The sequence below is a fragment of the Scyliorhinus canicula genome, chromosome 17 (assembly GCF_902713615.1).
Source record: "Scyliorhinus canicula chromosome 17, sScyCan1.1, whole genome shotgun sequence".
NCBI classification, from domain to species: domain Eukaryota; kingdom Metazoa; phylum Chordata; class Chondrichthyes; order Carcharhiniformes; family Scyliorhinidae; genus Scyliorhinus; species Scyliorhinus canicula.
In genome coordinates, this window is record NC_052162.1 from 18,273,810 (window position 1) to 18,295,023 (window position 21,214).

The following is a 21,214-nucleotide window of genomic DNA, read 5'->3' on the forward strand; positions in this document are numbered from 1 at the left end:
CCGCAGTGCGCCCTGATGATCTTTTCAAAATTTACCACCATGTTAATTCACATTCTGGTCCAGCTTCGTCCGAGTACTCTGAAGTAATCACCTGGGTTTTCCCTGTCTGTTCTATTTCATATCTTAAATACTTCGCTGAACTTTCCCCTTCACTGCTGGATGAAGTCAAGAGGAAGTGTAAGGGGGAGCAAGGCTCTACACAGAGTTAACTCCACCTCCTTGTGTGTTAGGCTCAGCCTGATTCAGTTTAAGGTGGTTCATTGAGCACATCTGACCAGGGCAGAGATGAGTGCTCGGAAATAGATGATAGGTGCGAGCGATGTTCTGGGGGTCTGCCGCATCATGGGCACATGTTCTGGTCTTGTTGTACGTTAGTGAGCTTTTAGGTCTCCTTCTTCAGCACCATGTCAGGGATTCTTGGAGTTGAGTTCGAGCCTTGCCCTTTTGGCGACTATCTTTGGGGTGTCAGATTTACCCGAGCTGCAAACGGGGGTACGGTTTCCTCTTGCCTTTGCCTCACTGATAGCCCAAGACGAGTTCTGTTTGGATGGAAGTCTTTAGTCCCGCCCAGTTCCGCGCCGTGATTAGTGACCTGATGGAGTTCTCAAATTCATAAAAAGTCAAATTATATCTCGAAAGGGGGGGGGGGGGGGGGGGGAGAGAGATGGGTTCTACCCAAGGTGGCAGCCGTTCATTTCTTACTTCAGCAAAGCTGGTCTGGTCACCATCAGATGTTAGGGGGTCGGCGGGTGATTTAGGGGATTTTTTTTTCTTTTTGGGTTTTGTTTTGGGGGGAGGCGGTGGATATATTGTAATTGTTGTACGAATATGGTTGTGAAGGTGTTACAATGTAAAACCTTTCTTAATATATATTTTAAAATAAATCTGAACAATACAATGATAGGACCAAGGTGTTGATCGCCCCATTATGCTCTATAGAACATAGAACAGTACAGCACAGAACAGGCCCTTCGGCCCTCGATGTTGTGCCGAGCCATGATCACCCTACTCAAACCCACGTATCCACCCTATACCCGTAACCCAATAACCCCCCACCCCTTAACCTTACTTTTTAGGACACTACGGGCAATTTAGCATGGCCAATCCAACTAACCCCGTACATCTTTGGACTGTGGGAGGAAACCGGAGCACCCGGAGGAAACCCACGCGCACACGGGGAGGATGTGCAGACTCCGCACAGACAGTGACCCAGCCGGGAATCGAACCTGGGACCCTGGAGCTGTGAAGCATTTATGCTAACCACCATGCTGCCCTGGCTACAAGTATTCTAACAAGTCGTCAGCTTTGATTACTTCACAACATTGCCCAGACATACGGTGATGAGGTTGCCATTACTCCCAAGTCTCCTAAATCTCCTGGCATAACTTTTCCACTAATTACAACCTACAAAAAAAAAATCCCAATGCACTTGAAAAACAATTTGTTACATGCTGCACCTCGTGACATTTCGATATGGTAAAGTACTGCATAATTTAATTACACGCCGGCATTCAATTTAATTTGACAAGCCTGTCAAATTGCATAACTGGGCTCAACAATTTTGTAAATTAAAACCGCACCATCCACTTCCACAACAACTCCATTTTCTGCCCCATCGGTAAAGATGACCAGTTCATAGTGGGTGTGATTTAACAGTTCCAAGTGCCGTATCAACGCGACTCCCAGTGTGCTTCTTGATGGCTGAGCCGGCGAGGCTGCAGCCCGTATTTAACAGCACTTAGTGCCAGAAACGATCCCCCACGAGCTTGAAATGGCTGACCCACCAGCTGATTCACCTGGACCATGCACAACAGCTCTTCACTAACAAGGGGGAGCTGCTCATATCCACTCCCTCTGAACACACACCAGTCAGCACACAGACATGCCAGCATATAGACCTCCGCCACACTTGAGAAATGCTGACCTAATCAGGCTGCAGGACGCTATGGAGGTGCGGCGGGCCTCCATGTTAACCCAAGGCGGGGTCGGAGGATATGCCACAGGGCTGTCAATGCATCTGCGAGGCAGTGGCAGCGGCCGCCAGCTCAGTCAGCGTGACCAGGAAGTCTCAGTCCAGTTCAGGAAGATGACCAACAACCTCTACCAAACCGCACGGATAAGTTGGCAACGTTCCCTGGCATCGGCCCCACCTGCCACCACCCTGCCCCCTTCTTTCCCCTTCCTCCACCCAACCTTCCCATCACCCCCCCCCAACCAATTGCAGTGCCCACATACAACCTGCCATAGATACCCCGATGCCTCAAACCGTGCAGCGCACGATGCCTCCCTTTGTCCCCGCAGGAGACGTTGGCCCACAACAGGTGGAAAACGGCCCAGATGTGTGGCAGGGTTCCGGACATCAGACTCCTCGTCCTCTATTAGAAGCGGGCCCTGGAAATCGCGGGGTTGGCCGAGGAGAGAGCAGTCACCGACAGAGAGGTTCGCTTATGCCTCAGAGGTGAGGATCCATTGCCCCTCCACCCAAAGGACCTGTCTCAAGTGTATTGTTCATGTCAAACGAAATGGTCCTGCTTTCTCTCTGACAACATGTCCACTCTCGCGCAGGATCTCCATCCGATGGGGCTGGGCGCTCACCCCCATTGGCCAAGAGACCACCTCGGATGAGAGCTCAGAGGAGGCCACCATCGAGGCATCACAGCTATCACCCCCACCCTCCACCAACACAGAGACACACACCTCAGTGGGCGACAGTAGTGCAGAGGCTCCTGGGGCACAATCTGGTGAGCATCACACAGATGCTAATGCACATCAGGTGCAGGTAGGAACATCAAAGGTAGTCAGCAGTGAGGTCTGCTGGATCTGGGTGGTGGTGGTGGTTTGGGGGGGAGGGGGGGGGGGCACCATCTGCACCTAGGGACAATGAGGGTTTTGAATGTTTCCAATTTAACCAGCTCACACCTGATACAGGCAAAACCTCAGTCATGTCATGTTATTCCTCACAGCAAGCTGGCCTGCACCCCCACCCACTGTTGCCCCCTGCTCCCCCGGCACAGTGGTCCTAGATTAGGAGACTCCGATGCAGACCATATGCAGGTGGTGGGTGTGAGCATGCTGTCAGCGGGAAGACGGGATTCAGACGATGGCATAGACTAAGGAGCAGCAGAGTTCACCTCACAGCTTGTTATCATTCTCCTGCCTTGATCATTGACCCGCTCACAGTGCTGACACAGGCCCATCGCCCTGGGGTGGGGATGGAACAGGGTAGAGGTGTGGGGGTGGGAGGCAAAGGAGAGGTGGTGAGCTGACGAACAAAGCCCTGTCTTATGAGAAGCTGCCTCCTGTTCTCCATCCTCCGGCTGCTCCCGAGTCCTCCCCGGGTTTGTCCTCCAGCCCCTCCCCTGGCGAGGCTGCATGTCTCTCCTCCTCCAGCACGTTGTGCTAGGTTATGGAGGGCACAGCAGACCCTCTGGGGTGCTACTGCAGCACACTGCCAGAGTGGTCCAAGCATTGAAACAGAATTTTGGGCAGTCATATGCACATTATATCGGGTCTCCACATCGATCTCCAGCCTCCGAACCTGCGTCATCTGCCAAGACCTCAGCAGATATCGGTCATCGCCCAAGAGCTAACCTCTCTTCCTGGGGTAGTCCTCGAAGACGCCGGGGATCTGAGTATCTCAGGATGTAGCGGTCATGCACACTCTCTGGGAAGCGTGCACACACGTGCATGATCTGGAGGTGGTGGTCTCACCAGAGTTAAACATTCAGGGAGTGGAACCCCTTTCTGTTAATGAAGGGCACTCCCTGATTCCCCAGTGTATGCAAGTTGACATGTGTGCCATCAATTACCCTCTGGGCCTGGTGCATATTGGCGACGGTGGAGAATCTTGCTGCCCGGGCATCTTTGTTTGAATGCATGGAATTCCATGCACCAACTCTCTTTCCCATTTCACCATTTTCCATTTTATCAACGTCCTTCAGTTGCTTGAATTATTTACTACGCCTCTGATTCTCTTATCTGTAAATCTGGATATCACCCACGAGCCCTCCAATGCACGAGTAATTTTTTTTTATACCCACTGGTCTAGGCACCAAGGTAAACATGCATTCAACAAGTAGCACACATCTCTGCCAAATTCAGCACTCTCACCGTACTGTAATTGCTATCAGCCTAAGTAATGTTGGGATCTTACAGTGGGGCTCGAGCCAAACTAACACTTAATGAGTGCAAAGAGATTTCAGTTCAGCAAATCGAGGCACAGAAATGACAATAGTGTGTGAAAGTTGTTTCTGACCTTTCCTCCTTGTTAATCTGGTCCCCAAATCCCACACTGTTTACGATGGACAGCTTCAGGCGGACATTACTTTCCTGTAGTTCATAGTTGTTGGACTTTATGTGCACTCCTGGCTGATTGTGAGCTGCTGGATCACCTTCGAACCTGGTGTTGAACAGGGTGTCCATTAAGGTGGACTTTCCAAGGCCAGTTTCACCTAAAATCAAGGCAGGTTCAAATTGTGAAATAAGCAAAGTGGCCCACAGCAAGATACCATCAATGACCTTCTACGAATTCTGAGACACCAGCACTTCAAACTATCTCCCAACCACACTAAAACTATGGTGTCAAAAAAGGTATAGTCTCTCGCCCTCACAACGCAGCACATTCCACATTCCCGACATGGGTCACAGTCTGTGTGGAGTCTGCACATTCTCCCTGTGTCTGCGTGGGTTTCCTCCGGGTGCTCCGGTTTCATCCCATAGTCCAAAGGTGTGGTTAGGCGGACTGGCCATGATAAATTGCCCCTTAGTGTCCAAAATGGTTAGGTGGGGTCACTGGGTTGCGGGGATAGGGTGAAGGTGTGGCCTTAAATAGGATGCTCTTTCCAAGGACCAGTGCAGACTTGATGGGCCGAATGGCCTCCTTTTGCAGTGTAAAGTCTAATCCAAAGATGTGCAAAATTCTATGTAATTCTAACCCAAAACTGTGCAATCTGGGTGGATTGGCCACGCTAAAATTGCCCTTTAATCGGAATAAAAATTATTGGGTGCTCTAGAGTCTATTAGTTGCAACTTTCTCGAACTAGGAGAAGTATGCTGAACAGATTACGGTTTATGCCAATTTTCCTTAGACGAGATCAATCCCCACCAGTAACTGGCAAAGAATTACTAACTCCAGTCAGAACAGAGCACAGCATTGTCCACTTGGGTTGGAAAGGGTGTGAGCGTGGGTTAAATGCTGCCACAAGCTGCCAACATAAACACCACAGAAATTGCGTAAGCAGCACACACAGCGCTAGGCAACAGAATGACAAATATAAAGCGGAGGCACTGATGGAAGTCCCATTCGTCATTTTGCATTTACAGAAAGAGACTAGAAACGCACAGAAGTTACAATGTGACTGCACCAGTTCGTGCAAGCTAATCACATTCACCCGCACACTCCCATATCCTGTCAATCCAACTTTTTTTTAAAATACACCAAGTTAACCTAATCTTGAACGCTGACATTATTATTTCCAATTGTGGGTCTGGCAGAAATAAGGCTGCCTGCTAACCCACGGCCACATTTTAATGATCAAAATGAAACTGATTCAACAGTTAATCTGACCCATTCCCCAAAGGTGCTGTAGCAAAATGTTGGAGCGGGGGAGAGGCGAGAGAGGAAAGGAAAGCGAGAGGGGAGGGGAAGAAAAGGGCAGGAAGGAAGGGAGAGAGAGAGAGAGGGAGAGGGAGAGAGGAAGGGAGACAGTAAGAGGAAGGCAGAGAGAGTGAGAGAGAGAGAGATGGAAAGAGAGAGAGATGGAAAAAGGGAGGACAGAATGAGAGAGGAGGAAAGGGGAGAAAAGGAGGGAGGTAGAACCCTATACTTTCGATTTCGACATCATCTTCATTGTTTGGGATATGGGAAGAGCTTTAAGTCATGAAGCCAACTAGGGGGTGGTTAAGAAGATGCCCTTATCACTTCAAAATTCTCCACAATGAACTCCATCTGTTACGTTTCTACCGATTTCACCATTATGTCCTCAAATTATGCTCATTAATATCTACTACTTTGCCAAGTTTCACACCATTCTAACACCCAAGTCTAGGTTGTTTATAAAATCTGAAAGGAGTAATGGACTCAAAATTAACCTTTGGGAAACTACACAGCAAACCACTTCCTAGTCTGAAAAACATCTATCAACACCACCGTTTGCTTCCAGTCAATCAATTTCATATTCTTCACACATGGCTTATATCCTTCACACATGGCATGAGGGGCTGTTTAGCACAGGGCTAAATCGCTGGCTTTGAAAGCAGACCCAGGCAGGCCAACAGCATGGTTCAATTCCTGTACCAGCCTCCCCGAACAGGCACCGGAATGTGGTGACTAGGGGCTTTTCACAGTAACTTCATTTGAAGCTTACTTGTGACAATAAGCGATTTTCATTTTTCCTCACATTACCTTTCCTCCTGCAGTGCAGGAGCCCATTCGGCCCATTGATTCTGCACCAACCCTCCGAAACAGCAACCTGCCTAGGCCCAGTCTCCTGCCCCACCTCTGCAGCCCCTCACACTGACCATGGCCAACACATCTAATCTGCACATCCTTGGACATTCAGGGACTAGATGAGGTTTAACTGGTGTCTTATACAAGTTCAACATGACCACTTTACTCTTGCACCCAATGCCACTAATAATAAAGTTGAAGATACTAATTGCTATCGGGACTCTAGTCCCTACCACGGTCCCCTGCCCCACTGAGTGCATACTGCACCATCAATTGGCGTGCCGGTCAGTCTCAGCCGAATTTTGCGAAGGTTGGAAGAAACCTCAGGTCCTAGCACCCAACCGGGGCCACTCAGCTGGATGGGGAATTCTGAGCGCCTTGACACTGGGGTGTGTGGGGGGTTCCTTGGCGGTCAACGATAGGAATTATTTTATTTGCGGTCTTACCATCCTGGGAAACGAGACCTTAGGAGCCCTCGGGGCAATAACAAAGGAACTATCTCAACTGCGGTTGTTTGCCATGCAGAACCGGTATGCTCTTGACTATCTTCTGGCCCGTGAAGGTGGGGTATGCGCCATAGTGCAGGGTAAGTGTATCATGGGAGTTCAAGATTTAACCGCTAACATCACTACATTTATGGGTCGCATAAGGGACCACCTGGACGGTATGCGGGACCCTGGCTCTTGGGGTAGCTGGGGATTCGGAGGTTGGAAGGATTGGTTGATAAATATGGCCATGTATCTAGCGGTGGCACTCGTCTGCATCTTTGTGGGCCTGGCCATCCTTAAATGCGTGATAGGTAAAATGCAGAATGCGGTGGAACAGATAGCCGCCCCTAGAGTCTTGGCTGTTCGGATGCACGAGAGTGCAGCGGATGATGGGGTGCTGCAACAGGAATTAGAAATACAGCGACGAATGTTCCTAGATGAGGGGCCGTGACTGCGGCTTGGACCGATAGGTTATCATGAAATGATAAAAGGAGGGAATGAGGAAATGAATAAATGAATGTGATAAAAATAGGATTATTAGTTAAAATAGTATAGATAATAGGGCCGGTCCGATGGTAGTGAGCTCACAGACAAAGGAATTTAGCAAAAGCCTGTTTGAGACCCTCGGGGTGAGCATGGTGAAAAGGATGCTGGGGTTACAATGCAAAGTGACCAATTAGGATATAGGGCCAGGTCAGGAGGTGTATAGAATGACCAATGGGAAGCTTATATGTGAATCTTACTGTGATTTTGAATACATCAGCAGATACCCTTTTGTCTTCTGTCTCTCTTGCTGTGGAACTCACAGGAGGCGGCTGTGTGTCCTGGAGTTCTCCCAGTAGGCCAGCCTTGCAAGTTGCTTATTATTAAATGATACTATACCTACAAATCCATCTCTCATTTTATTGAGCCAGACTACCGGGTGAAGAATTTAAAGATCAACAAACATGCCACCTTCAGTGACTTATGTACATACACACCAAGGTCCCTCTGTCCCAGCACCTCTTTTAGAGTTTCTCCCTTTATTTTATACTGACTGCCCATATTCTTCCTGCCAAAATGAATCACCACACTTGTTTGCATTGAACTTCATCTGCCACTTGTCTGCCCAATCCCAATCCACCAACATGCCTAATGTCCTTCCGAACTTCATTTGTGAATTTGTCATTTCTTGAATAGGTCCTGTGTCCTGCCCTCAATCCCTCTTCCATAAAATTAATTTGTAAAGCTGCAATCTTCAAATTACATCCAAGTATAATTGAAGATGCTAAAAGAAAGACTTGCATTTTTATAGTGCTTTTCATGACTACTGAATGCTTCAAAGTGCTTTACAGCCAATGAAGTACTTTAGAAGTGAACTCTAGGATGCTTACATCCTTTTTCAATCTTTCAAACTGTAGAAGACACAGGCCCCAAGTTAATAATACTGTAGTGGTAATGCCTAATTGTATGCTTGAATTAGTGTTTATGTCAATGGTTAGTAATATACTTGCTGGCTGTGCTGGGTTGACAGAAGGACATTCAAAGGTCTGTTACACATGGCTGGAACCCGCAAGTGAACAAGTTAATATCTCTATTAAGAACAAATTTGTAATAAGATAGCAATTTCTAGCAGACAGAGAACTCACAAGTGTCGGAGATGGAAGGACTCCTAAATTTAATTGAAGGCAAGATAATGATCTGAAACACCAACACCTCTGCTTGCACTGCTCATCTGTGCAGCTAAGCTTTGAAGTGGTTGAATTTTTAAAAGTGCCCTTCGTCATTATGTTTTCCTCCTCACCCATCCTCCAGAAAGAAAAGATTCACACGACAGCTTGTGGTCACCGTTTGTGTAAAAGTGGCCCTTCAATCACTTGCGATCACTTTTACGTAGGACGGAAAATGTTTTTGCTGCTTCCTGACCTTGTTCCAATCATGAGCTACTCATTTATTAAGTTCCCAATATTCACCCATCCCCTACTTTCAAGTATTCGGTATAATTTTCTCCCCTTCCTGGACATCCCTAGCACCATCACTCTTCCACGTGTGCTATTCACAAGCTCACCAAATCCCACAACTACGGGGCGCTCTCTTCCCTCAATTTCCTTCCTTCCACCAATTCGCACATTTGCTGCATCAGCACCAATTGCTCGTTCTGAAAATTGGTGCAGACACGGTGGGCTGAATGGTCGCCCTCCGCACTATAACAATTCTGTGACTCTGTGAATTGATTCCATTTTCCTCACCAGAGTTACTGAATTAACTCTTTTAAATACGGGTCAGCAACACCTTTTGACTACGACTCTCCCATGTCCTCAGGTTCAACAGAGGGCACGTTCTCAACCATGACAGGTCCCTGCTGTTCCCCCCATCCACATCTTGCATTCCAGCACAGTGGGCTAAACAGCTGGCTTTTAATGCAGTACAATGCGAGCAGCGCGGGTTCAATTCCCGTACCGGCCTCCCCGAACAGGTGCCAGAATGTGGTGACTAGGGGCTTTTCCACAGTAACTTGATTGAAGCCTACTTGTGATAATAAGCGATTATTATCAGAATCTGGATTCAGGAGATCGTATATTATCGATGTGAGCAAGCCAAAGTGTACATCTTCCCTCTTTCTTCGCTTTTCAAAGCAGGCAAATATTCCTGTGATCAGAGCACATTTTGTCCCCAAATTCACCTACACCCTTCCCCTGTTCAATTACGGTGTTCGCTTATCTTTCAAATTTCAGCGCTGAAGAACGACTCCTTCACCCAAAATATTCACGTCTTTTTGGTGGTGGGGGGGGGGGGGGGTGCACAGGTTCAAGATGCGATTCATTGATATTTTTAATTACACTACTGGATTATGTTGCACTTTCCCCCACTTCAGTGCATGCTACCACACAGCTGCCCGCAACATTGCGCAGGGCACCCACCACATATCCTGGACAAAGGCATCACAGAAATGACTGCCATAAAAAGTCACTTATTACAGATCGTTTTAAATTACGAATAGGCAGCAGACAATTTGGCCAATTTATTTAATGGGGTTGTAATTATTCCGTGGTCCTGCTGGCTCCACACTGCTGAGATAGTGCTGCACTGTCAGATGTCCCGACTTTGATAAGACATGAAATGAAAATCGCTTATTGTCACAAGTAGGCTTCAAATGAAGTTACTGTGAAAAGCCCCTAGTCGCCACATTCCGGCGCCTGTTCGGGGAGGCTGGTACGGGAATTGAACCCGCGCTGCTGGCCTGCCAGGGTCTGCTTTAAAAGCCAGCGATTTAGCCCTGTGCTAAACCATGGCCCCATTTTCCTAATCGGATGGATGTAAAAGTTCCCATGCCATTATTTCAAATTGTGGAGGTTGCCCTGGTGTTCTATCCAATATTTATCCTTCAGTCAACTCAGCAAAAAAACGTTATCTGGCCATTTTGGCATTGCAATTTGCGGGAGCTTGCCAAGTACAAAGTGGCCACTGTGCTTCAGACATTAGAACATTAGCCATGTTTCAAAAGTGCACAAGTAAAGTGCTTTGAGTGGGGGTTAACTGACTTGCAGTGTATTTATAGTGCATTTTATGTTTCAATTCAGAATATGGTGATGCACTGGGGGTTCGGAAGATAGAGCGGGGATCGTAAACTTTGTTTGTCCTTTGGATCGTGCATTTCCTTTTTTGCCTGTCTTCTCCCTTCTATCTCTGGGTGGGAATTGAAGCCAATTCAAGTGTTGCAGTTCCCAAGCCAACTGGGCCAAAGCCAGGACAGAACCTGGAAGCCTACTGATCTGCACGTCCACTTCCTATACCAGGCCAGGCCACTAACCTCCTCCCCAAGACGTCACAACTCTGGGGAAACGGAGGAGGGAAATCTATTTCTTTCATCACTTCAAAATGGCAAAAAGGAGTGGAGACAAGTAAGAGATACAAACTGAGACCTCTGCCCATTTAGGCTAGAATTTATTGTGTGTTTGAATCGAAATAGCAACTTCTTTTATGAATTTTGTTGTGCCTGTAGGTTGTGACTCAGTCTCTCTGCAGCACTTATAAAGAGGAAAGACAGAGGAATGTTTCAGGTGTCCCTCAAAAAACAGAGGTGTAGAACAGCCCAGAATTAACGAAAGATGTGCTTCCCCAAGTGCTGGCTTGTTTTACAAGCTGCTCTGCTTTCCCAGGGATTTTTGTTTTAATTAAAGCCATTACTGGTATCCTTGAACCCGTCGCCATTGAAGAGCTCATGGATTAAGAATGTCTGGCACATATAAATGAAGCCAGTGGCCACTTATCATCCAGGAGCCTCTCCAATAATTTCCCAGGCCTCTATTCACACTGGGTTGGACAATGCGACAAAAAAATCATTTCAAAGAAGTCTGCTTCTTCTACCCAAGGTTCAAGTTTGTGTTTGTACTGGGACAGATTTGTTTCCTCTGATTCTTACTCGGTTGCCCGACAATGACACATTTCAGATTGAGAGCCAGATTGAGTGGCAATGATATCCAATGAATGTGGAGTAGTGATTGAATAGAGATCAGACAGTGTAGGAGTGCTCGTTACAGGCTCGGTCTATACATACACACACACACACACGCACAGGGCACAGAGCTGCACTGGTTTTAAAGCCTAAAGGTTTTCAGTCTTTGCTCAGCACAATCCGGAGACAGAATGGTGCAGCACGCCTAACAAAGCCCTGAAAAACGGGCATCAAAATAAAAGCAAAACACTGCGGATGTTGGAAATCGAAAATGCTGTAAAATCCCAGCATGTCTGGCAGCATCTGTGGAAAGAGAAACAGAGCAAGTGTTGGGAGTCAAATATGGTTCTTCTTCTAAAGACTCAAAACATCAACTCTGTGTTTCTCTCGCCACAGATGCCGTCAGGGCTGCTGGGTTTTGCCAGCATTTTCCGTTTTTATTCCCGAAAATTGGGGTTACACTATTGGCTAGGAATTGGCACAAAGCAATATATCAAGTTTCTGCCACTGCTCAAATCGCATTCAAGGAAGCAGAGATTCCAGCCCTGACTTGCATGAAAATGACATCAACACTCGCCAGAATTAACTTTAAAAAAAAAAACCTCCTGTAAATCAGATTTGTAGAAACTTTCATTTGTTTTATCGCAGGCGTTTCTATTTCTCGTCCACCAGTGATGTTTCTGTACTGGTGAACTTAACGTACATATTTGGTCACAATGCAAATGCTCTGAGTGCATATTAGACTCTAACATATAAATAATACCTCTCAACATATAAATAACACACACATGAGCGTTGCCAAGTGTTAAACAAATACATTAGACTTGATTTGTACCAATTAAATCAAGCTCTCTCTGTGTCTAATCAGTATAATTCCAGCATTAACTTATGAACGAGCAGAGGTTCATTTCATTGAGGACAAAAGGGTGGAAGGGTGAACACAAGAATGCGCGATTATCTCAGCAGCAGAGAATATTTATGAAAGCAGAAAATGCTTAATAACCAAGATAAATGCACAGACTGAATACTCCCTCTCCCATAAATATCTCAACCATAATTTCTAAGACATGCACAAGGGTTATAATTTGCCCCCGTTCTCTTCATTTCTTAGAAATTGCAGATAATAGCTCCAAACTAGTTTATTGGTTAAAGTCATCCATTAGTCATGATTCACCGAATCTGTAACAATGAACTCGAGCATTGAACCTCCACAGCCCAGTCGTATTGCTATAGCATTATTAAGTGTATTCTTCTGAAGTTGTATTAGTTTAATTTGAGTTTATTTGGTATTCATATCAAGCATCCCAATGCTTCAATACTTCAAAATTCTAAAATTATACTCATATCTATGCCTAACCATGCATTGTTCATGTACTGCACAGAAGCACAAGGACATCTAATGGTCTCCAAAAGCATATCCTAGGGTTTAGGTTTGGCTTCACTTTCCAACTAATCACAACCTACACGATGAGCCAAATGTGGCAGCGATATTGGCATAATGGTCATATAATTGGGGCTAAGTGGGGTTACTGGGTTACGGGGATAGGGTGGAGGCGTGAGCTTGAGTAGGGTGCTCTTTCCAAGGTCCGCTGCAGACTTGATGGGCCAAATGGCCTCCTTCTGCACTGTAAATTCTATGATTCTATGATTGTCCAATAATCCAGAGAACAGGCTAATGCTCCGGGGAATATGTGGGTTCAAATCCCACCATGGCAGCTGGTGGAATTGGAATTCAGTTAATAAATCTCAAATATAAAGACAGTCTCAGTAATCATGACCATGAATCTATCATCGATTGTTGTAAAAACTCATCTGGTTCAGTAATGTCCTTTACCTTGATCTGGCCTACATGCGACTCCAGAACCACAGCAGCGTGGTTAATCCTTAAGTGCCCTGTGAAATGGTCACTTACTTAAAGATCTGTTCAGGATGGGTAACAGGGCTTTGCCTGCAACATCCATGTCTCAAGAAATAATACATTTAAAAAAAATTAACTTCAAGTGCCCAATTCATTTTTTCCAATTAAGGGGCAATTTAGCGTGGCCGATCCATCTAGCCTGCACATCTTTGGGTTGTGGGGGCAAAACCCACGCAAACACAGGGAGAATGTGCAAACTCCACATGGACAGTGACCCAGAGCCAGGATCGAACCTGGGACCTCAGTGCCGTGAGGCAGCAGGGCTAACCACTGTGCCACCCAAAGAATATATTTTTAAAAGATTACATGGCCTGGTGTGCAGTCAAGACTTGAATGTTGATGAAAGACACCCTGCAATTAGTAAGTTTCCAATGTTTTAACCACATTTTGCATCTTAGTCCTGATAGGATCATCAACACTCATCTGTTACCAAACATTCTGGTCTCAATTCAGACGAGCAATAATTCTGAAACCAATTACCAAGATAGAGGCACCAAAATGGAATTTAAGAATTTCAAAATATTCCTTTCTCAAGTTGAAATAATGGAAGGTAAGTTAGTGAGACACCATGTGTTGAAGAGGTGGGTGACTGAGAAATGAATGGAGTGGGTTACAGCGTGGAGGATGTAGCAGCACTGCAGCAACTTTCCAACCTCAAGGTCTGAAAATAATAACGAGACTCAAGAGGCTGGTCGAAGAGCACATGGCGAGGGGTGAACCTGTAATGCACGAGCTTCTCGTATCAACGCTCTTCAATTTCCTCTTGTGTCTCAAATCAGGTGCATTTTATTGTAACCAAAAGCTAATCTGTTCCATATGCACGTTATGAGGGCCAATGAAATGAAATGAAAATCGCTTATTGTCACGAGTAGGCTTCAAATGAAGTTACTGTGAAAAGCCCCTAGTCGCCACATTCCGGCAGCTGTTCGGGGAGGCTGTTACGGGAATCGAACCGTGCTGCTGGCCTGCTTGGTCTGCTTTCAAAGCCAGCGATTTAGTCCTGTGCTAAACAGCCCCTTTCAAAAATGCATTCAAAGACTAATTGGATTTTATTATGTCTAACCATTTAGAAACACTCAGGTGGCAACATCAGGGTTTGTAAAGCTCATCTACGTGAATTGTTCGTTTATAAGGTGCGTTTATAGCAGTTGTGCCAAAGAGTTGACATTCCGTTGCCATGGGCAGCATGGTAGCACAGTGGTTAGCACTGTTGCTTCACAGCGCCAGGGTCCCAGGTTCGATTCCCGGCTTGGGTCACTGCCTGTGTGGAGTCTGCACGATCTCCCAGTGTCTGCGTGGGTTTCCTCCGGGTGCTCCGGTTTCCTCCCACAAGTCACGGAAAGATGTGCTGTTAGGTGAACTGGACATTCTGAATTCTCCCTCCGTGTACCCGAACAGGCGCCGGATTGTGGCAACTAGGAGATTTTCACAATAACTTCACTGCAGTGTTAATGTAAGCCTACTTGTGACAACAATAAAGATTATTATTTAACTGGTCTATGTTACCCATTTCCCATCATACTTATATTTGCAAATGCCATATGACCAAGCAGTAATCCAGGAGTTACATGTACATATTTTTTAAAATTCGAAGCCAAAGGTCCCAGTAATTTTGTTTTGGGCGGGGGAGGGGGGGGGGGGGAATAAAGGTCGAATTCAGAGGGGGGGATTTGCCCTTGAACTGTGAGGCTTGCTCTGCCAGATCAAAGGGCAGCCCCAAGAGTCAACCTCATTGCTGTGGATCTGGAGTCACATGTAGGCCAGGCAAAGGCAACAGATTTCCTTCCCCAAAGGACATCAGTGAACCAAATGTTGTTTGTTTAAAATAATAATCAATGAAATCTTCATGGTCATCATTACTAGGACTAGCTTTCAATTTCAAATTATTATTAATTAAACTTAAATCCCATCAGCTACCATGTCGAGGTTTGAACCCGTATCCCTCCCTATCATTAGACTGGGTTAAGGTAGGTACGGTAAAGATGACCATAGGCTGCTTTCCCCCTTGAGGGGGAGAGCTGACTGGTGGTGATTTAACTTCAGGGTCACTACACCTCAGGGTCACTACACCTCAGGGTCACTACACCTCAGGGTCACTACACCTCAGGGTCACTACACCTCAGGTGAGGGTAAGGTTGAAGAGGCGGGGCCTTCGCGAATAACCTCAGTTGTTACAGGAATTGAACCCATGCAGCTGGCCTCGCTCCGCATCACAAACCAGCCGTCCAGCAACCGGAGCTAAACGGGGGCCCCAAACCAGTCTCTGGATTATTAGTCCAGTGACCAACTGGGGATGAAATACCGACTTTTGCTACAGTGTGAAGAACAAAGTCCTCATCACCTTTCCTAATGCCCCGGGTCCACTTAAAAACAAAATCCAAATAGCTTATTTTCCCACGCGTCAAAGACGCCCATGCATTGGACCCGTGACATTTGTTTGGCATGTACAGTGCACACATGGACTGACATGACCAATACAATGCAGGCACCTTCTCTAGATTGGATTTCAGATAAAAACAATCATGGGAAATGACAGCAGAGAGGGTTCTCACACTGGAGAGAAAAATCAGTCGCAGGCCTGAGAAGTTTAATTCTTTCCACAGATACTGCCAGCCCCGCTCAGCGGACTCAGCAATTTCAGTTTTTATTTCAGATTTCCAGCATCTACACCATTTGCCTTTTGTTTTGCTGGGTGTCATGGTGAATGGTTACTTTTCTGATCAGAAGCAGGTGTTTCCCCAAGGGGTCGGTAATAGGACCACAGCTCTTTTTCATACACATTAACGACTTTGACTTGAAATTTTAGGACACAATTCCAAAATGTGCGGACAGGACAAAGTATGGAAATATTGTGAATTGTGTGGAGGATACAGATAGATTTCAAAAGGACATAGGGAGAGACTGGTGAAAATGACAGATATGTAGCAATTAAATTTAAGGCAGAGAATCGCAATGTGATATATTTTGGTAGGAAAAGCAACAGACCATATAAAATCAAAAGGGCATAGTTCTAAAGAGGCTATAGGATTAGAGAGAAACGAGAGTATACGTGCACAAATTGTTGGAAGGTGGCAGGGAGGTTGAGAAAGTGGCTTTATTGTAGGAGGGTCCGGGCAAGTATTGAGGGGTACCTTGAGGTGAATGATACGGGGGAGGTTCAGGTGGGGATGGTCTGGGAAGCCCTGAAGGCAGTAATTCGTGGGGAGCTGATATCCATCCGGGCACACAGGGAGAGGAGCGAGAGGAGTGAGAGGGATAGACTGGTGGGAAAGATGCTGGAGGTGGACAGGAGGTATGCAGAGGCACCAGAGGAGGGACTGTTGGGGGAGAGGCGCAGCCTGCAGGCTAAATCTGATTTGCTGACCACTAGAAAGGCGGAGGCACAGTGGAGGAAGGCACAAGGGGCAGTGTACGAACATGGTGAAAAGGCGAGTAGGATGCTGGCTCATCAGCTCCGCAAGCGGGATGCGGCTAAGGAGATTGCTGGAGTGAGAGACAAGAGTGGGAATGTGGTGCGGAAGGGGGTAGAGGTGAATGAGGTCTTCAAGGACTTTTACGGGGAACTGTACCGGTCGGAGCCAACGGGGGAGAGGAGGGGAATGAAGAGGTTCCTCGACGGGCTTTCTTTCCCGAAGGTGCAGGAGGAGAAGGTGGAGGGGCTGGGTGCGCCGATTGAGCTGGAGGAGCTAGTTAAGGGGATCGGGCAGATGCAGTCAGGGAAGGCACCGGGGCCGGATGGGTTCCCGGTGGAATTTTATAAAAGTTCGTGGACCTAGTGGGCCCCTTGCTGGTGCGGACACTCAACGAAGCGTGGGAAGGGGGGACTTTGCCCCCGACGATGTCACGGGCACTGATCTCGTTAATTTTAAAGAAGGACAAGGACCCCCAGCAGTGTGGTTCATACAGGCCCATATCTCTCCTCAACGTGGATGCTAAGGTGCTGGCAAAAATCCTGGCCACCAGGATAGAGGACTGTGTGCCAGGGGTTGTGCATGAGGACCAGACAGGTTTTGTGAAGGGAAGGCAGCTGAACACGAATGTGCGGAGATTGCTGAATGTCATTATGATGCCGGCGATTGAGGGGGAGGCAGAGATAGTGGTGGCGCTGGATGCGGAGAAGGCCTTCGATAGAGTGGAGTGGGGGTACCTATGGGAGGTGTTGGGGAGGTTTGGATTTGGTGAAGGGTTCATTAGATGGGTAAGGCTGCTATATGAGGTCCCGATGGCGTGCGTGGCCACGAATAGGAGGAGGTCGGAGTACTTCCGGCTTTACCGAGGGACCAGGCAGGGTTGCCCCTTGTCCCCCTTGTTGTTTGCACTGGCAATCGAGCCGCTGGCGATGGCATTGAGAGATTCAGAGAGGTGGAGAGGCTTGGTGCGAGGTGGAGAGGAACATAGGGTGTCGTTGTATGCCGACGACCTGTTACTGTATGTGGCGGACCCGGTGGGAGGGGTGCCGGGAGTGATGGAGTTACTAGCCGAGTTTGGGACCTTCTCAGGTTATAAATTAAACTTAGGCAAGAGCGAGGTGTTTGTGGTGCACCCTGGAGACCAGGAGGAAGGAATTGGTAGGCTCCCGCTTAGGAGGGCAGGGGAGAGCTTTAGGTACCTGGGGGTGCAAGTGGCCAGGGACTGGGGGACTCTCCACAAGCATAACTTTACCAGACTGGTAGATCAGATGGAGGAGGAGTTCAGGAGGTGGGACATGCTGCCATTGTCGTTGGCGGGGAGGGTGCAGTCCGTCAAAATGACAGTGCTTCCGAGGTTCTTGTTCCTTTTTCAGTGCCTGCCCATATTTATCCCCAGGGCCTTCTTTAGGAGAGTGACCGGCAGTATTCTGAGCTTTGTGTGGGCACATGGGACTCCGAGAGTGAGGAGGGTGTTCCTGGAGCGAGGAAGGGATAGAGGCGGGCTGGCGCTGCCTAACCTTCTGGGGTACTATTGGGCAGCCAATGTGTCAATGGTGCGTAAATGGGTGATGGAGGGGGGAGGGGCGGCGTGGAAAAGAATGGAGATGGCGTCATGTAGAGGTACGAGCCTGGGTGCCATGGTAACGGCACCGTTGCCGCTCTCCCCCAAGAGGGTTACCACGAGCCCGGTGGTGGCGGCGACCCTAAGAATCTGGGGACAGTGGAGACGGCATCGGGGGGAAACAGGGGGCTCGATGGAGGCTCCACTGGGTGGCAACCATCGGTTCATCCCGGGGAACACGGATGGGGGATTCAGGGGATGGCAAAGGGCGGCATCAGCAAATTGAGGGACTTGTTTATTGGCGGGAGGTTTGCGGGCCTGGGGGAACTGGAAGATAAATTTGGCCTTCCCCCGGGGAACATGTTCAGATACCTGCAGGTAAAGGCGTTTGCTAGGCGACAGGTAGAGGGATTCCCTTTGCTGCCCTCGCAGGGGACGATGGACAGAGTGCTTTTGGGGGTGTGGGTAGGAGAGGGGAAGGTGTCTGACATCTATAAGGTAATGCAGGAGGTGGAGGAGTCGTCAGTGGAGGAGCTGAAGGCTAAATGGGAGGAGGAACTCGGGGAGCAGATAGAGGACGGGACTTGGGCGGAGGCCTTGGAGAGAGTCAACTCTTCCTCCTCATGTGCGAGGCTTAGTCTCATCCAATTTAAGGTGCTGCACCGGGCCCACATGTCCGGGACTAGGATGAGTAGGTTCTTCGGGGGTGAGGACAGGTGCACCAGATGTTCGGGGAGTCCTGCGAACCACGCCCATATGTTCTGGGCATGCCCAGCACTGGAAGAATTCTGGAAGGGGGTGGCGGGGACGGTGTCGAGGGTGGTTGGATCCAGGGTCAAGCCAGGGTGGGGACTCGCGATTTTTGGGGTTGGGGTGGAGCCGGGAGTGCAGGAGGTGAAAGAGGCCGGGGTCCTGGCCTTTGCGTCCCTAGTAGCCCGTCGAAGGATTCTGCTACAGTGGAAGGATGCGAGGCCCCCAAGCGTGGAGACCTGGATCAGTGACATGGCGGGATTTATAAAATTGGAAAAGGTCAAATTTGCCCTGAGAGGATCAACACAAGGGTTCTATAAACGATGGCAGCCTTTTCTGGACTTCCTGGCTCAGAGATAGGTAACTGGGTCAATAGCAGCAGCAACCCGGGGGGGGGGGGGGGGGGGGGGGGCATTATTGTAGTGTTTATTCTGTAACTTTATAGTGTGTTAATTTGCGTTGTTGTTAAAATGCTGGGTTGTTCATGGGGATGGGGCGAATGTATATGATTGTTAATATTATTGTTATTTTCGGTATTTTACTAAGGTGTGTTATTGTTGTATAAAATCAAAATTTCTCAATAAAAATTATTTTAAAAAAAAAGAGAAAGTGGCTTTATAAATTGAGGCAGTCAGAGCAAAAGCAAGGAGGTTATGGTGAACCTTTTAAAAATAAAACACTGGTTCTGTCTCAGCTGGTGCAATGTCCAGTTCTGGCTACCACATTTGAGAAAGTATTTGAAAGCATTAGGAAGGGTGTAGAAAAGATTCACGTGAATGGATGAAAGGGATGAAGGGATAATTACATTTATTATAGATTGGAGAAACTGGAGTTGTTCGCCTGAGAGAACGGAACATTGAGAGATGATTTGATAGGGGCGTTCAAAATCATGAGGGATCTGCACAGGGCATCCATAGAATCCCTACAGTGCAGGAGGCCATTTGGCCCATCTCGTCTGCACCAGCCCTCCGAAAGAGTACTCTACCTAGACCTGCTCCTCCACCCTATTCTCATATGCCCGCACATTGAAAATGGCCAATCCACCTAACCTGCACACCTTTGGACTGTGGGAGGAAACCAGAGCACCCGGAGGAAATGCACGCAGACACAAGGAGAACGGGCAAACTCTCAGTCTCCCAAGGCCGAAGTCAAATTCCCTGGTGCTGTGAGGCAGCAGTACTAACCACTGTGCCCCCTGTAGATAGGGAGAAGCGGTATAATACCAAGGTTTGATTTCACAACCTGACCACCCCAGCACCAAGGTGGCCAGACTTGGGCAGGTGGTGGAAAGGGGAGCCAGGAGGAGAGGTTTCAGGAAGGGTCATGGTGCACCCAAGATTCAGCCCAAGATAAAATGTTATTTGCAAACCTCCACAACTAAATCATGGAGCCAAAGACTATGTTTGCAATAGGATGGGTGTTCTGGAAGGAAAAGTAACAACGGATAGCAATTGGTGATCCACTGAAGATCCCAATGGCGCAGTGTCACAGAGGAAGTTGATTAAGTTGAATCTCACCGGGGCACGGGAGATCAGTGGAAAGCAGAGGATGGGACAATCGGGGTTGCTACTCATGGGGAGGCAATGATCAAATCTAATGATCCTCAGGGGAGGGAATGGTGAAGTGGCATTGACACTGGACAAGTAATCCAGAGACCCAGGGAAAGATCTGGGGATCCGAGTTGAAAACCTGGAATTAAAGGCCTCTTGATGACTATTGTCGATTGTTGTAAAAACCCATCTGGTTCACCAATGTCCTTTAGGGAAGGAAATCTGCCATCCTTACCTGGTCTGGCCTACATGTGACTGCAGATCCACCACCAGCAATGTGTTTTGACTCTCAAAAGCCCTCTGAAATGGAGGGCAGGGACACCCACATCCCGTAAATAAATAAATAAAATTACGGCTTTTATTTTGCAAGATGTTAGCAGTAGCATATACACAAGACTCACCAATTGGTCAAATAAAGATTTCATCTCTTTAAATGCTATCCTTGTGGTGAATGTAATATATATATGCTAATTCACACTGTCTTTGTAAGCGCAGTAGCGCTATCCTACCACTAGGGGGAGTAGCTCTGGGAGTACTCAGGAACTTGTACTGGGCTCCACCCTTGGCTCCGCCCACGACTCCTCCCCCTAGTACAGCTGTATAAATACCCTTGTCCAGAGTCAGCCTGAGTTCACTAAGAGTTCATCAACGGGT

General features: G+C 47.6%; 1 protein-coding gene across 9 annotated transcripts in view; it reads right to left on the reverse strand.

Moving 5' to 3' along the window:
- The window catches only part of LOC119951399 (septin-6), an 86,414-nt gene that overhangs the window by 31,883 nt on the left and 33,317 nt on the right, over positions 1-21,214 (reverse strand). For 8 of the 9 annotated variants that reach the window (XM_038774551.1, XM_038774553.1, XM_038774549.1 and 5 more), the window contains exon 3: positions 4,256-4,451. The exons of the other annotated variant lie outside the window; for it this stretch is intronic. In XM_038774551.1, the coding sequence (XP_038630479.1) occupies positions 4,256-4,451 (196 nt within the window). The remainder of the gene's footprint in view (positions 1-4,255; positions 4,452-21,214) is intronic. 9 annotated transcript variants of the gene reach the window in all.